We start from the raw sequence: 14,745 nt of genomic DNA on the forward strand, positions 1-14,745 counted from the left end.
GTCCTATCTACCAATCTAAAGTGAAGACAATTTGTCACTCACTACAGGTGGTGTTCTGTCTCCAGGGGTAGATCCTGACGTTGGTTGACTGACAGGTGCTCACATACGTCTGGATAGCCCTGCAAAGAACATCCTGCTCTCTGTTCCCCGACAGACACACGTCAAACACGCAGTCGCGGAAGTAGGGCTCGGGGTCCACCTGGCCGTGGCAGAAGCTCAGGGGTCCCTCAACGTCCTTGATGACCTCACACCGGGCGCGGGCGGGACTCGGGTTGTGGCATTGTGGACAGGAGGCTCCGCAGCCATCGCTGCAGGTGTAGTTGCCCTCCACCTTCCAAGAATTCCCAAACTGGGAGGGAGTGGACGCCAGCGTTCCGGAGGGGGTGAGGAAGTCGTCGTTGCGATTGCCATTAAAGTTTCCGCACAAGCCGCACGTCATTCCGCTGTTGTAATGATAATAGTGATACAGTGAATTACAGATATAAGAACCAACTGTTTAAAGCGGTTAAAAACGAACATTTCCATTGTTAGGTTTTATTACGTACTTTAGGCAGAGTTGGGGTCAATTTAGTTTTCTGAATTGAAAACTAAATTGACCACAACCCTGACATCAGAATTTTAAACATCAATCCGTTTATTACATCCATCAATTTTACATTCGCCACCACTACCACCAATGTGGACCTAACACACACCTGTAGTTGGAGGGGACAGAGATAGACACCACACTCGAGCCGTCGTAACTGACACTCAGGCCGAAATCGGAGTTGACAAACGTGCGGAGTCCACTCGCGTAGATGGACACCCGTCCACCATGCAAAAGGATAGGCAGGTTGCTGGTCACTCCATCAATCTGAAAAGACAATTGAAGTAATCAGTCTTTCGACATTGTTTACAATGTGGCATAACAGCAATAGTATTTCTCAATGTTGTTCATCATCATCATCATCTCTGGTATTTGTCAAATAGATGATGAATGTAATCAACAGAAATGTGGTAGATAACGTTTGTATTCCCCATGGCCATCATAACACCTGAAGTGAATACCGTCAATTATCTTCATCATGCCTTTGTTCAAGTATTTCCGCTGTTCTGCTAGTCTGGGTAAAAAGACATGGTACTCTTTCAAAAAAAGAAGATAAAACAAAAAAAATGGTCCGCAACTTTGACATGTTTCAGTTCATAGTACTATCTGTTGAAAAAGCTGGTGCGTTTCGGAAAAAAGGAGTACCACAAACTGAAAAATGTAATTTGACATAGTCTTTATCAAAGCTTGTTACCTTACCTCAACCACTCCATGCCTCTCCCTGGAAATGTGCACCCAGTGGCCCCACACATTGACAAACACCTCGGCTGTGATGGAAACTGTCAACCCGTTCCATGGCTCATTCCTGGCCTCCACCAGAAAATGCTGCAACCCTCTCGTGGTGTTACCACACAGGGTTGCTAGGACGTAGCGGCAGGTGCCCTGGAAATCAAATGCCCCTCCATCAAATGTGAGGTAGTGGGGGTCTCCAGAGGCGGAGCAGGTGCCATGGGGGTTGGGGTGGCACCCGTACTCACCCTCCACCACACGGCAGGACTCCTGGGGGTTGCAGGCATATGGGGTGCAGCGGACTGCTCCAGTGGTGCCGTTACAGGTGCACAGGCTCTGGCACTCCCCACCTTCCCAGAAGCGCTCACCGCCTTGGAGGTAGCGTCCCTGGTGGTGGCATCCGCAGGCCACTGGCGGAACGCATTGATTGGCGCTGAGTAGGTAGCCATCATTGCACTGGCATCCTTCCTGGCACGCAGTGACACAGAGGAAGGGGAAGGAGAGGCTAGGGCAGGAGGCGGGACAGGAAGTGCCACACAGCTCGTAGTGGCTGTTGGGGGGACAGGTTTGTTCTGAGGGGGAAAAAAACGTGGATTTCATTGAAGAACCCTTTCAGACACAACACTAACATAATACCATTAATAGGCTATAAAGCTGAACCATATCATGATTGCACACATGTATCATAGCTGAATCTCAAACCAAACACTTTGTCCCTAAGCCCTTTATAGGATTGGCCACTTGCTGTTGTGTACTATAGTGATCACTCAAGTCTGAAATTGTTTTTGCCAAAATTTGCATCAATATTCAAAAATTCTAAAACCATTTGCGAGCAGTCTTTCACAACCTGTCTTGGGGCATGACTCACTTGCCATGAAACACGGGCACTGGAGACTTGAGGCAGACACATACTCCGATAGACAGTGACAAACTTGTAAAAACAACATCTCTACTCCTGCACAAAATAAGTGCAAGCATTGTATAACAGTTGCCAGTGATTTCATCAGCTGGTTTTAGCTTGTTGTAGCCTGCTGCTAGCTAGATTCACTGACAAACACAGGGATGGAATTTGAACTAGCGCTAGCTAAAGATGTTAGGCATTGCACTGATAAAAGGGCAGAGTAAGCTGTTTGCTAATTCATTAAAAAAAATGTTCATTGTGATAAAATAATGTTAATACAGTAGCTAGGTAACTAGCTAGTTTGCTTATGGAATGAGCATTGTATTTAATACAGGGGTTAAAGCAACGAACAAAAAAAATTATATGACAGAAACTTAAGTCGATCTCAGATTGATCATCGGAGGCCAACTCACGCAATTGAAGGTGTAGAGAAAAGAATGTGGTAGCACTGGAAAACTGCTTTGAAACGCATTTTCCCTTGATAGCATTAAGAATTGTTGTGCATTGACTGCTTGTCAGAATACATGTTTCCCTCTCGCAACTTGAATGCACCTCGAGAGGAATATTTATCTCACATAGCTTGTTATTGTGTGTTCTGACTAGGTAAATAGGTAAACTATCCTACTATGGGGTTGTCTAACAACATTACATGGCGCTGGAAAGTTTCATCCTGAGTAATAAACTTTAGGCTTTGAATTACTTTGCCAAGAGCTACAGTACACTGCTGTTTGATTTGAGCGCATTATAGACTATCGTTATGAAGTATTCCCTTCTTCTGAACATAGGAGTGTAAGCAACAATCATGCATGTCAGTTCAGCGCAAATATTTCGTAGAACAGACATGCTTCTGTATTAGGCTGTCATTTCCAAACCCAATCCCCCTGAGATCGTTTTTTACGATCAGTGTAGATCCGCAATAAAACAACCTCTCCAGAATCTATATGACAGAAATCCGTCACAGTGACAGGGAACTTTAACCCCCTGATTTAGTGTTGCACTAGCTGGTTGGAAGGTTTCATATGAAGTGGCTGGCTCAAGCTTAGCTAACACGTTAATAATAGACAAGCTTCAGAAACATGAAACTCCTTAACTGGATTTAAAATTGAGCGACTGAGACCTCCTCCAAATCAAAGTTCAAAATTAATTACAGATTTCTTGATTTATTCAGACTATTTTTGAGGGTGACGTAGTAATAACTGTTGTTGCTAGTTAACATGCTAAGATTCATGGGAACAAGTTGCTTCCAAGGGCACTGAGACGCAATAGGATGCCAACTCGATAAATAGGCTTCCGAAGGGCGCAGGGCGCAGTGAGATTGACCTGATTGAGTCATGAATGCTCATATCGAGTGATTGTGTGATCGAAGTGCTCGTTTTGAGATTCAGGCTATATGTATTATGCCCGTCAATGCTAGTATTCTATACTTAATTATACTACACTATACTTCTTATACTATACTGGCATTGAAGGGCATAATAAGTATACATGAACCAGCTTGTGATATATGTGCATTTTAATGTAGGGGTTCAGTTGACGTGCAGCGTATGCAATAATGCTACTGGTGCTCACCACAATCAGCGACATCCCTCCAGTTTCCCACTGTGATGCCACTCTGTTGGCACGTTAGGGCGTAACCACGAAGAGCCTCACACAGGACTCCTGGGTCCCCACCCGCTTCAGTCAAATCCTCCACACACTCTTCCACCCGATCCCGTGGGCCCACCCTGCTCTGGCACAAAGAGAACGGCCCACCAGGCAAAGCCATAAGGCCACATGACTGGTCAGAATAGTAAACAGTGGTGTTCTGTCCAATTTGTGGCAGCAACCTATTTTCCGTTTCCACACAGTGCGCCGAGAGGGACCCGTCCCGCCAACTGTCTCCAAAGAGTTGCGAGTTGTTGACCAGAACACCGTTCGGGGTTCGAAAGTCATCGTGCCTGTGGCCGTTGTAGTTGCCACACAGACCACTGAGGGAGCTATTGTAGGTGCCTGGTGTGGTGACCCGGACCAAGTGAGGCCAGTCAATTTGGACGGTGACATCAAAGGAGGTGTGGATGACGATGCTGTTGACACTGCTGTGGAAGACCTGGATGTGGCCGGACTCGGTGCTAAAGGGCAATCGGATCAGCTGACCATTCACCTATGGTGGGATTCAATGGGATCAATTCGTTAGGAAATGTGGGATTTGAGATTTGACAAAAAAAATGGTTAAAGGGATTTGTAATTTGGGTGAACTATCCCTTTAAAGGAATTTAGTACATGAAGGAGAGGTTTTAAAAGCTTCTAGATTAAATCTCTCTCCCAGTAAAGTATTTAAAATATAATTGTATATATAAACTCAGCAAAAATAGAAACATCCTCTCACTGTCAACTGCGTTTATTTTCAGCAAACTTAACATGTGTAAATATTTGTATGAATGAAACAAGATTCAACAACTGAGACATAAACTGAACAAGTTCCATAGCCATGTGACTAACATAAATGGAATAATGTGTCCCTGAACAAAGGGGGGGTCAAAATCAAAAGTAACAGTCAGTATACAGTGCCTTGCGAAAGTATTCGGCCCCCTTGAACTTTGTGACCTTTTGCCACATTTCAGGCTTCAAACATAAAGATATAAAACGGTATTTTTTTGTGAAGAATCGACAACAAGTGGGACACAATCATGAAGTGGAACGACATTTATTGGATATTTCAAACGTTTTTAACAAATCAAAAACTGAAAAATTGGGCGTGCAAAATTATTCAGCCCCTTTACTTTCAGTGCAGCAAACTCTCTCCAGAAGTTCAGTGAGGATCTCTGAATGATCCAATGTTGACCTGAATGACTAATGATGATAAATACAATCCACCTGTGTGTAATCAAGTCTCCGTATAAATGCACCTGCACTGTGATAGTCTCAGAGGTCCGTTAAAAGCGCAGAGAGCATCATGAAGAACAAGGAACACACCAGGCAGATCCGAGATACTGTTGTGAAGAAGTTTAAAGCCGGATTTGGATACAAAAAGATTTCCCAAGCTTTAAATATCCCAAGGAGCACTGTGCAAGCGATAATATTGAAATGGAAGGAGTATCAGACCACTGCAAATCTACCAAGACCTGGCCGTCCCTCTAAACTTTCAGCTCATACAAGGAGAAGACTGATCAGAGATGCAGCCAAGAGGCCCATGATCACTCTGGATGAACTGCAGAGATCTACAGCTGAGGTGGGAGACTCTGTCCATAGGACAACAATCAGTCGTATATTGCACAAATCTGGCCTTTATGGAAGAGTGGCAAGAAGAAAGCCATTTCTTAAAGATATCCATAAAAAGTGTTGTTTAAAGTTTGCCACAAGCCACCTGGGAGACACACCAAACATGTGGAAGAAGGTGCTCTGGTCAGATGAAACCAAAATTGAACTTTTTGGCAACAATGCAAAACGTTATGTTTGGCGTAAAAGCAACACAGCTGAACACACCATCCCCGCTGTCAAACATGGTGGTGGCAGCATCATGGTTTGGGCCTGCTTTTCTTCAGCAGGGACAGGGAAGATGGTTAAAATTGATGGGAAGATGGATGGAGCCAAATACAGGACCATTCTGGAAGAACCTGATGGAGTCTGCAAAAGACCTGAGACTGGGACGGAGATTTGTCTTCCAACAAGACAATGATCCAAAACATAAAGCAAAATCTACAATGGAATGGTTCAAAAATAAACATATCCAGGTGTTAGAATGGCCAAGTCAAAGTCCAGACCTGAATCCAATCGAGAATCTGTGGAAAGAACTGAAAACTGCTGTTCACAAATGCTCTCCATCCAACCTCACTGAGCTCGAGCTGTTTTGCAAGAAGGAATGGGAAAAAATGTCAGTCTCTCGATGTGCAAAACTGATAGAGACATACCCCAAGCGACTTACAGCTGTAATCGCAGCAAAAGGTGGCGCTACAAAGTATTAACTTAAGGGGGCTGAATAATTTTGCACGCCCAATTTTTCAGTTTTGGATTTGTTAAAAAAGTTTGAAATATCCAATAAATGTCGTTCCACTTCATGATTGTGTCCCACTTGTTGTTGATTCTTCACAAAAAAATACAGTTTTATATCTTTATGTTTGAAGCCTGAAATGTGGCAAAAGGTCGCAAAGTTCAAGGGGGCTGAATACTTTCGCAAGGCACTGTATGATGTGGCCACCAGCTGCAGTACTGCAGTGCATCTCCTCCTTATGGACTGCACCAGATTTGCCAGTTCTTGCTGTGAGATGCTATCCCACTCTTCCACCACGGCACCTGCAAGTTCCCAGACATTTCTGGGAAGAAAGGCCCTAGCCCTCACCCTCCGATCCAACAGGTTCCAGACATGTTCAATGGGATTGAGATCCGGGCTCTTTGCTGGCGATGGCAGAACACTGACATTCCTATCTTGCAGGAAATCACGCACAGTACGAGCAGTCTGACTGGTGGCATTGTCATGCTGGGGTCATGTCAGGATGAGCCTGTAGGAAGGGTACCACATGAGGGAGGAGGATGTCTTCCCTGTAACGCACAAATCGATCCCGCTCCAGAGTACAGGCCTCGGTGTAACGCTCGTTCCTTCGTCGATAAACGCACCATCACCCCTGGTGAGACAAAATCGCAACTCGTCAGTGAAGAGCACTTTTTGCCAGTCCTGTCTGGTCCAGCGACGGTGGGTTTGTGCCCATAGGCGACGTTGTTTCCGGTGATGTCTGGTGAGGACCTGCCTTACAACAGGCCTACAAGCCCTCAGTCCAGCCAATCTCTCAGCCTATTGCGGAAAGTCTGAGCACTGATGAAGGGATTGTGCGTTCCTGGTGTAACTCGGGCAGTTGTTTTTGCCATCCTGTACCTGTCCCGCAGGTGTGATGTTCAGATGTACCTATCCTCTGCAGGTGTTGTTACACGTAGTCTGCCACTGCGAGGACGATCAGCTGTCCGTCCTGTCTCCCTGATGCGTTGTCTTAGGCATCTCACAGTACAGACATTGTAATTTATTGCCCTGGACACATCTGCAGTCCTCATGCCTCCTTGCAGCATGCCTAAGGTACGTTCATGCAGATGAGCAGGGACCCTGGGCATCTTTCTTCTGGTGTTTTTCAGAGTCAATAGAAAGGCCTCTTTAGTGTCCTAAGTTTTCAGAACTGTGACCTTATTGCCTACCGTCTGTAAGCTGTTAGTGTTAACGACTGTTCCACAGGTGCATGTTCATTAATTGTTTATGGTTCATAGAACAAGCATGGGAAACAGTGTTTAAACCCTTAACAATGAAGATTTGTGAAGTTATTTGGATTTTTACAAATTATCTTTAAAAGACAGGGTCCTGAAAAGGGGACGTTTCTTTTTTTGCTGAGTTTATATTAAAAAATAATTAAATCATACATTCGGGAGACAAAAACTAAATCTGATATATCTGATACAATTGAGCAATGTCATGATTCATGACACATTCAATACACATTGTGGTTGGCAAGTTATCTGTAGTTACATTGTATTACTGATGAATGGCACTGACCTGCACTCTGCTCCCACCTCCCATCTCAATGTGCACCTGTGTCCCCACCGCTTCAAATTTCAGCACCTGGGTGAAACCCTGCTGGCCTCTGGGTACCTTCTCTGCCGACACCACAAAGTGAGTGTGGGGGGACCACCCCATGACCCTGGCCAGGATCAGCCCACAAGCCCCGGGGTACTGGAAGGTCACTCCGTCAAAAGTGCGGTAGGACCTGGGTCCTTCCACCCAGCAGGTGGCGTAGCTGGTTGGTCTGCAGCCCCTCTCCCCATCCTCCACGCTGCAGGCCTCAAGTTCTCCACACCCATGGGAATAACAGGCCATGGAGCCACGGCTGCAGATGCAACGCCTGCCGCAGTTCTGGTCCAGTATGACGGTCGCTCCCGAGCTGTAATAGCGGTTTTCGAAGGTGCAGCCACACTGGGCGAGGGGTACGCACACCCCAGCGCTCAGGACGTAACCAAGGTTACAGATACAGCTCTCCTGGGAGGGGAGGGGGCAGCCATGGGAGGCATTGAGGTTGCTGCAGGTGGCAGGACAGCTTGTGCCCTGGGACTCAAAGTGACTGTTGGCTGGGCAGGAGATTTCTGATGGAATACAATGGAAAGAGAAATGGTGAAAACATATGTTAGTTGAATTTTTATGGTGCAATTCGGTGGAACAGAGACCATAGTTACAAGATTGATTGGCACATACAGTACATACCACAGAAGCCTTGCCTCCTCCATAATCCTGGCTGTATGCCATGCTGTTGGCACTGGGTGGCATACACGTTGAGGGACTGGCACAGAATGGGCTGGTACCCTCCCCCCACGCACAGATCATAGACGCAGCTCTCCTCATAGGTCTGGGGGGGAAGCTGAACGTGGCATGGGGCGAATGGTCCAGACGGGTCCTGGAGGATACCGCAGTGAGCTGTGTTGCCATAAAGACTCCTCTGGGAGGGGGTGCAGAAGGCACAGTCCAAACCAGCACACTGGACCCTCTCACAGGCTGGGTCGTTGTCCCCAGACGCCTGCCAGCTGTTGGCAAAGTCAACGTCAGAGGTCAGGATCTGACCCGTGCGAGAGCGGAAGTCATCCTCACGGTGGCTGTTGAAGGTTCCGCACAGACCGCAGGTGGCGTTGAAGTAGTTGAAAGGTACACTGATTCTCACATAGTGGTTGGCGTCATACATCACCAGCAGGCCAAAATCGGTGCTGACTGCCAGGGAGAAACCAGACTGGTAGACCTGGATGGTGCCATTACGGAGGGAGAACGGGGTGGAGGCAAAGCTTCCGTTGACCTGGATGAGCAGAATGAGTAGAAATCATAACATTGAGGAGTATGAGAGAGAAGGACATAATTAGGACACTACTACACTATATTTCCAAAAGTATGAGGACACTCCTTCAAATTAGTGGATTCGGCTATTTCAGCCAAACCTGTTGCTGACAGGTGTATAAAATTGAGCACAAAGCCATGCAATCTCCATACATAAACATTGGCAGTAGAATGGCCTTACTGAAGAAAGAGCTCAGAGACTTTCAACGTGGCACCGTCATAGAATGCCACCTTTCCAACAAGTCAGTTTGTCAAATTTCTGCCCTTCCAGAGCTGCCCAGGTCAACTGTAAGTGCTGTTATTTTGAAGTGGAAATGTCTAGGAGCAACAACTGCTCAGCTCACAAAGTGGTAGGGTACACAAGCTCACACAACAGGACCACCGAGTGCTGAAGCGCGTAGTGCATAAAAATTGTCTGTCCTCGTTGCAATACTTACTCCAAACTGCCTCTGGAAGCAATATTAGCACAACTGTTCGTCAGGAGCTTCATGAAATGGGTTTCCTTAGCCGAGCAGCCGCACACACAAGCCTAAGATATGGAGGGGTGTGAAGCTCGCCTCCATTGGACTCTGGAGCAGCGGAAACACGTTCTCTGTAGTGATGAATTACGCTTCACCATCTGGCAGTCTAACAAATATGGGTTTGGTGGATGCCAGGAGAACGCTATGCATAGTGCCAACTGTAAAGTTTGGTGGAGGAGGAATAATGGTCTGGGGCTGTTTTTCATGGTTCGGGCTAGACCCCTTAGTTCCAGTGAATATAAATCTTAACACTACAGCATACAATGACATTCTAGACGATTCTGTGCTTCCAACTTTGTGGCAACAGTTTGGGGAAGGCCCTTTCCTGTTTCAGCATAACAATGCCCCCATGCACAAAGCGAGTTCCATACAGAAATGGTTTGTCGAGATTGGTTTGGAAGAACTTGACTGGCCTGCACAGAGCCCTGACCTCAACCCCATCAAACACCTTTGGGATCAGAACGCTGACTGTGAGCCAGGCCTAATCGCCCAGCATCAGTGCCCGACCTCAATAATGTTCTTCTGGTTGAAGGGAAGCAAGTCCCCGCAGCAATGTTCCAATATCTGGTGAAAATCCTTCCCAGCAGAGGTGAGGCTGTTATAGCAGCAAAGGGGGGACCAACTCCATATTAATGCCCATGATTTTGGAATGGGATGTTCAAATGGGCAGGTGTCCACATACTTTTGGTCATGTAGTGTATATCATAAAAGTAAAAATAATACTTCCTACAGCATTATGAATAGACAGTTCAGTGAAGTGCAAGTTCACATTTTTGTCAACTATGTGCAATGTAATGTGAAATCAACAGTAATAAACATCAATCATGCTTGAGCGACAAAGAAACTCTTACATGTGTACCGGCACTGACCTTTGCTTCGGCTTGGTGACCTTTGACCAGCTCTATCTCCACGTCGTAAACAGATACCCTCACCAGACGGGTCCAGGACACCTGGGTGCTACCACGGTTCTCGTTCTTTCCCTCCACACGGTAGTAGGGCAGTCCATGGCCACACTCCTCTGACAGGACATAAGTGCAGGTGCCCTGGAAGTGGAACACGCTTCCGTCAAAGGTGTAGTAGTGGGGGTCGCCGGAAACGGTGCAGGTGCTGCGTTCAATCGTTTGGCAGGAGAACTGGAAGGCGTCGGGTTGACAGATTTGGGAAAAGGAGCAGGGTTGGCTCTGGCACTGAACGCCTGTACTGGTGCAGGTACACCTCTGTCTGCAGCTGTTGTCACTCCAGAAGGAGTCACCCAACTGGACAGGAGAACCTGAAGAGAGTGATAGAAGATGTTTCATGCAGCCAATATTATGGGGTAAGGACAGAAGCCTGGACAAGATGTCATGAATTTAATTTAAACCTAGTCAGAGTCTCTCAGTAACATGATGCGCAACCATCACTTAAAAAAAATATAGATTAATATAGTTTGTCTATTTTGGAGAAGAACAGTAATTCTTAACACAAATCAAAAATAATGGGGCTCCTATGTTTTGTATTTTTTGTGTTGTTCTTACCATTGAAAGTACAGCCTCTTGAGCCATGGTCTGTGCGAAAGGCCCAGCGACCTGCAACATTGACGTTACTGGTGGAGCTGAACATTGTAAAATTGCTTTGAAATGATCCAGGGATCGAGAAGTGGTGGATGGAGTTGATTGTGTCATAGCCAGCCTTGTAAAAAAAATAGACACAAATGTATTTAAAAAATGGAATTATGAAAAAACAAATTTACATCACCAGACAATATATATTTTTGTTGTTGTTGCAGAAATGCCTTCCTAAATGTGAACTTTCATGTTCCTTAATTACAAACTTGTAGGGGATCAGAAAATATTGAGTTTTGCCAAGGAGAAAGCACTGAGCTACAGTGCCTTGCGAAAGTATTCGGCCCCCTTGAACTTTGCGACCTTTTGACACATTTCAGGCTTCAAACATAAAGATATAAAACTGTATTTTTTTGTGAAGAATCAACAACAAGTGGGACACAATCATGAAGTGGAACGACATTTATTGGATATTTCAAACTTTTCTAACAAATCAAAAACTGAAAAATTGGGAGTGCAAAATTATTCAGCCACCTTAAGTTAATACTTTGTAGCGCCACCTTTTGCTGCGATTACAGCTGTAAGTCGCTTGGGGTATGTCCCTATCAGTTTTGCACATCGAGAGACTGACATTTTTTCCCATTCCTCCTTGCAAAACAGCTCGAGCTCAGTGAGGTTGGATGGAGAGCATTTGTGAACAGCAGTTTTCAGTTCTTTCCACAGATTCTCGATTGGATTCAAGTCTGGACTTTGACTTGGCCATTCTAACACCTGGGTATGTTTATTTTTGAACCATTCCATTGTAGATTTTGCTTTATGTTTTGGATCATTGTCTTGTTGGAAGACAAATCTCCGTCCCAGTCTCAGGTCTTTTGCAGACTCCATCAGGTTCTTCCAGAATGGTCCTGTATTTGGCTCCATCCATCTTCCCATCAATTTTAACCATCTTCCCTGTCCCTGCTGAAGAAAAGCAGGCCCAAACCATGATGCTGCCACCACCATGTTTGACAGTGGGGATGGTGTGTTCAGCTGTGTTGCTTTTACGCCAAACATAACGTTTTGCATTGTTGCCAAAAAGTTCAATTTTGGTTTCATCTGACCAGAGCACCTTCTTCCACATGTTTGGTGTGTCTCCCAGGTGGCTTGTGGCAAACTTTAAACAACACTTTTTATGGATATCTTTAAGAAATGGCTTTCTTCTTGCCACTCTTCCATAAAGGCCAGATTTGTGCAATATACGACTGATTGTTGTCCTATGGACAGAGTCTCCCACCTCAGCTGTAGATCTCTGCAGTTCATCCAGAGTGATCATGGGCCTCTTGGCTGCATCTCTGATCAGTCTTCTCCTTGTATGAGCTGAAAGTTTAGAGGGATGGCCAGGTCTTGGTAGATTTGCAGTGGTCTGATACTCCTTCCATTTCAATATTATCGCTTGCACAGTGCTCCTTGGGATGTTTAAAGCTTGGGAAATCTTTTTGTATCCAAATCCGGCTTTAAACTTCTTCACAACAGTATCTCGGACCTGCCTGGTGTGTTCCTTGGTCTTCATGATGCTCTCTGCGCTTTTAACGGACCTCTGAGACTATCACAGTGCAGGTGCATTTATACGGAGACTTGATTACACACAGGTGGATTGTATTTATCATCATTAGTCATTTAGGTCAACATTGGATCATTCAGAGATCCTCACTGAACTTCTGGAGAAAGTTTGCTGCACTGAAAGTAAAGGGGCTGAATAATTTTGCACGCCCAATTTTTCAGTTTTTGATTTGTTAAAAAAGTTTGAAACATCCAATAAATGTCGTTCCACTTCATGATTGTGTCGCACTTGTTGTTGATTCTTCACAAAAAAATACAGTTTTATATCTTTATGTTTGAAGCCTGAAATGTGGCAAAAGGTTGCAAAGTTCAAGGGGGCCGAAAACTTTCGCAAGTCACTGTATATAGGGAGAAAGACAGGATCCTTTCTGGCTAGCCATGATTGGCTGAGACAATGGAGAGGTTGATCATGCTGACGGTTGGCCATGCCGACATGTGAATTCTTAAAGAGATGGCTGGATCTATGGCTTAAGAGGGTGTGGACGACGAAATTCTCTCCAGCACTCAAAATCTTTCAAGGGTATTTTCTGCTACTTGTCTCCTAAGTGGGATAACAAGTTTACCAACTTTTAAAGTAGAATAACTTTCCCATGTTTCCTCCAATCACAATGAATTATATACAAGCTCTGAATCTAAACTTTTGTACATAAGCCCCCATTGGGATAGACCGTTACAAGTATGCATTCATTCTTCTGACCTGAATGCTGCGTTGTGCTAGTGCAATCTGCCCATAGTTCATCAGGACAAAAGAGGATTGGACACCAGCAATCAGAACCACTTGGAAGGTGGTTTCCTTACATTAAGGAAATGAGAGAAAGATTTTAATACATAGCCTACTGTATAACGTAACAATTTTGCCCACCATAAGAAATCCCATGTCATTTCTATTTCATATCATTGCTTCACAGGTGTATCGATTGCCTTTACAATAAGCATTACTTTTGATAGATATAGAACCACAAGAAAAGTCTTACCGTTCCTGAATTGGGGAAGTAGGCCACCCTATCCCACGTAGCAATGAAGACCAAATTAGCAGAGAAGCCCAGGTTTGGGAAGTACTGATTGATATCTTGTGTGGCCTGTTGAAGAACACTACCGCTGATGTACTGCTGGTAAAAGATGTTACCATTCCCTCGGTTGTCCAAATCGGTCCAAAATGGAGCTATGAGATCTATTGTGGAATGTGCAGGAAAACTGTATGGTGTGTAGCTGGACCATGCTTGGTTGAACGTCAGGTGTCCATTGTGGTTAACCTTAAATCAAATGAGTTCATTGAAAAATGGTAAATGATTACACAATTATTTTGTTTAGTTGTACTGTATATCAGAACAGGTTTTGAATTGCTTAAAGGAGTAGTTCAGGCTTTTACAACTTGATGTTAGATGGTTCCTCAACCTGAAAGTAGTCTATGGATCAGGAGAAACTGTGTTTTGTATACATTTCCAAACTCTGAGGTTGGAATAATACTGTGAAATTGTGAAAATTCAGATAATGTCCTTAGTGTGAGAGCTGTTTGAAAAGACCAGTTGAAATTTCAAAGTTTTTTGATGGGATGGAGTTTTGGTCTGTCTGGTGACATCACCAGGTGGTAAATTAGTTAATAGACCAATAAGAAGGAGAGTTCAAAACCTCTCTGCCTATAAGAGCTAGTTTTCCCCTCCCCACTCAGACCACTTCCAAACAATCCTAGCAAAATGATTGCGCTTGGCTAAAACGCTATTAATTGAAAACACGCACAGTAAGGTACTCAATTGTTACTCAAAGGCCAAATCACCTTTGAGTAACATTAAACAAAATATTCATATTTGAGTTGATTTCAGATGATGTGGACTTTGAAAAAATAAAACACGCTCACATAGTGAGCTATAGTGGCTGAAGTTAGTAGCAGCAACAACAAAAAACATGGATTACAGTTTCTCCTGGCCCATAGACTACTTTCAAGGTGAGGAACCATCTAACATCAAGTTGTATAATCTTTAACAACTCCAGGAGGCATCCCAGCATACTTTTTTGGGGCATGCAACACCGTAACAGCAGAT

At 44.7% G+C, this 14,745-nt stretch overlaps 1 protein-coding gene across 3 annotated transcripts in view; it reads right to left on the reverse strand.

The window, feature by feature from the left end:
* The window catches only part of LOC110491743 (alpha-tectorin), a 49,037-nt gene that overhangs the window by 16,734 nt on the left and 17,558 nt on the right, over positions 1 to 14,745 (reverse strand). For all 3 annotated transcript variants that reach the window (XM_036946623.2, XM_036946622.2, XM_090202414.1), the window contains 10 exons: positions 13,681 to 13,959; positions 13,404 to 13,499; positions 11,081 to 11,234; positions 10,436 to 10,836; positions 8,428 to 9,007; positions 7,726 to 8,309; positions 3,786 to 4,356; positions 1,286 to 1,887; positions 696 to 853; positions 43 to 443 (listed from right to left, as the gene is read on the reverse strand). In XM_036946623.2, the coding sequence (XP_036802518.2) occupies positions 43 to 443; positions 696 to 853; positions 1,286 to 1,887; positions 3,786 to 4,356; positions 7,726 to 8,309; positions 8,428 to 9,007; positions 10,436 to 10,836; positions 11,081 to 11,234; positions 13,404 to 13,499; positions 13,681 to 13,959 (3,826 nt within the window). The remainder of the gene's footprint in view (positions 1 to 42; positions 444 to 695; positions 854 to 1,285; positions 1,888 to 3,785; positions 4,357 to 7,725; positions 8,310 to 8,427; positions 9,008 to 10,435; positions 10,837 to 11,080; positions 11,235 to 13,403; positions 13,500 to 13,680; positions 13,960 to 14,745) is intronic.

Source organism: Oncorhynchus mykiss, chromosome 16 (genome assembly GCF_057628025.1).
Source record: "Oncorhynchus mykiss isolate SJ-2025 chromosome 16, ASM5762802v1, whole genome shotgun sequence".
In the NCBI taxonomy this organism is placed as follows: Eukaryota; Metazoa; Chordata; class Actinopteri; order Salmoniformes; family Salmonidae; genus Oncorhynchus; species Oncorhynchus mykiss.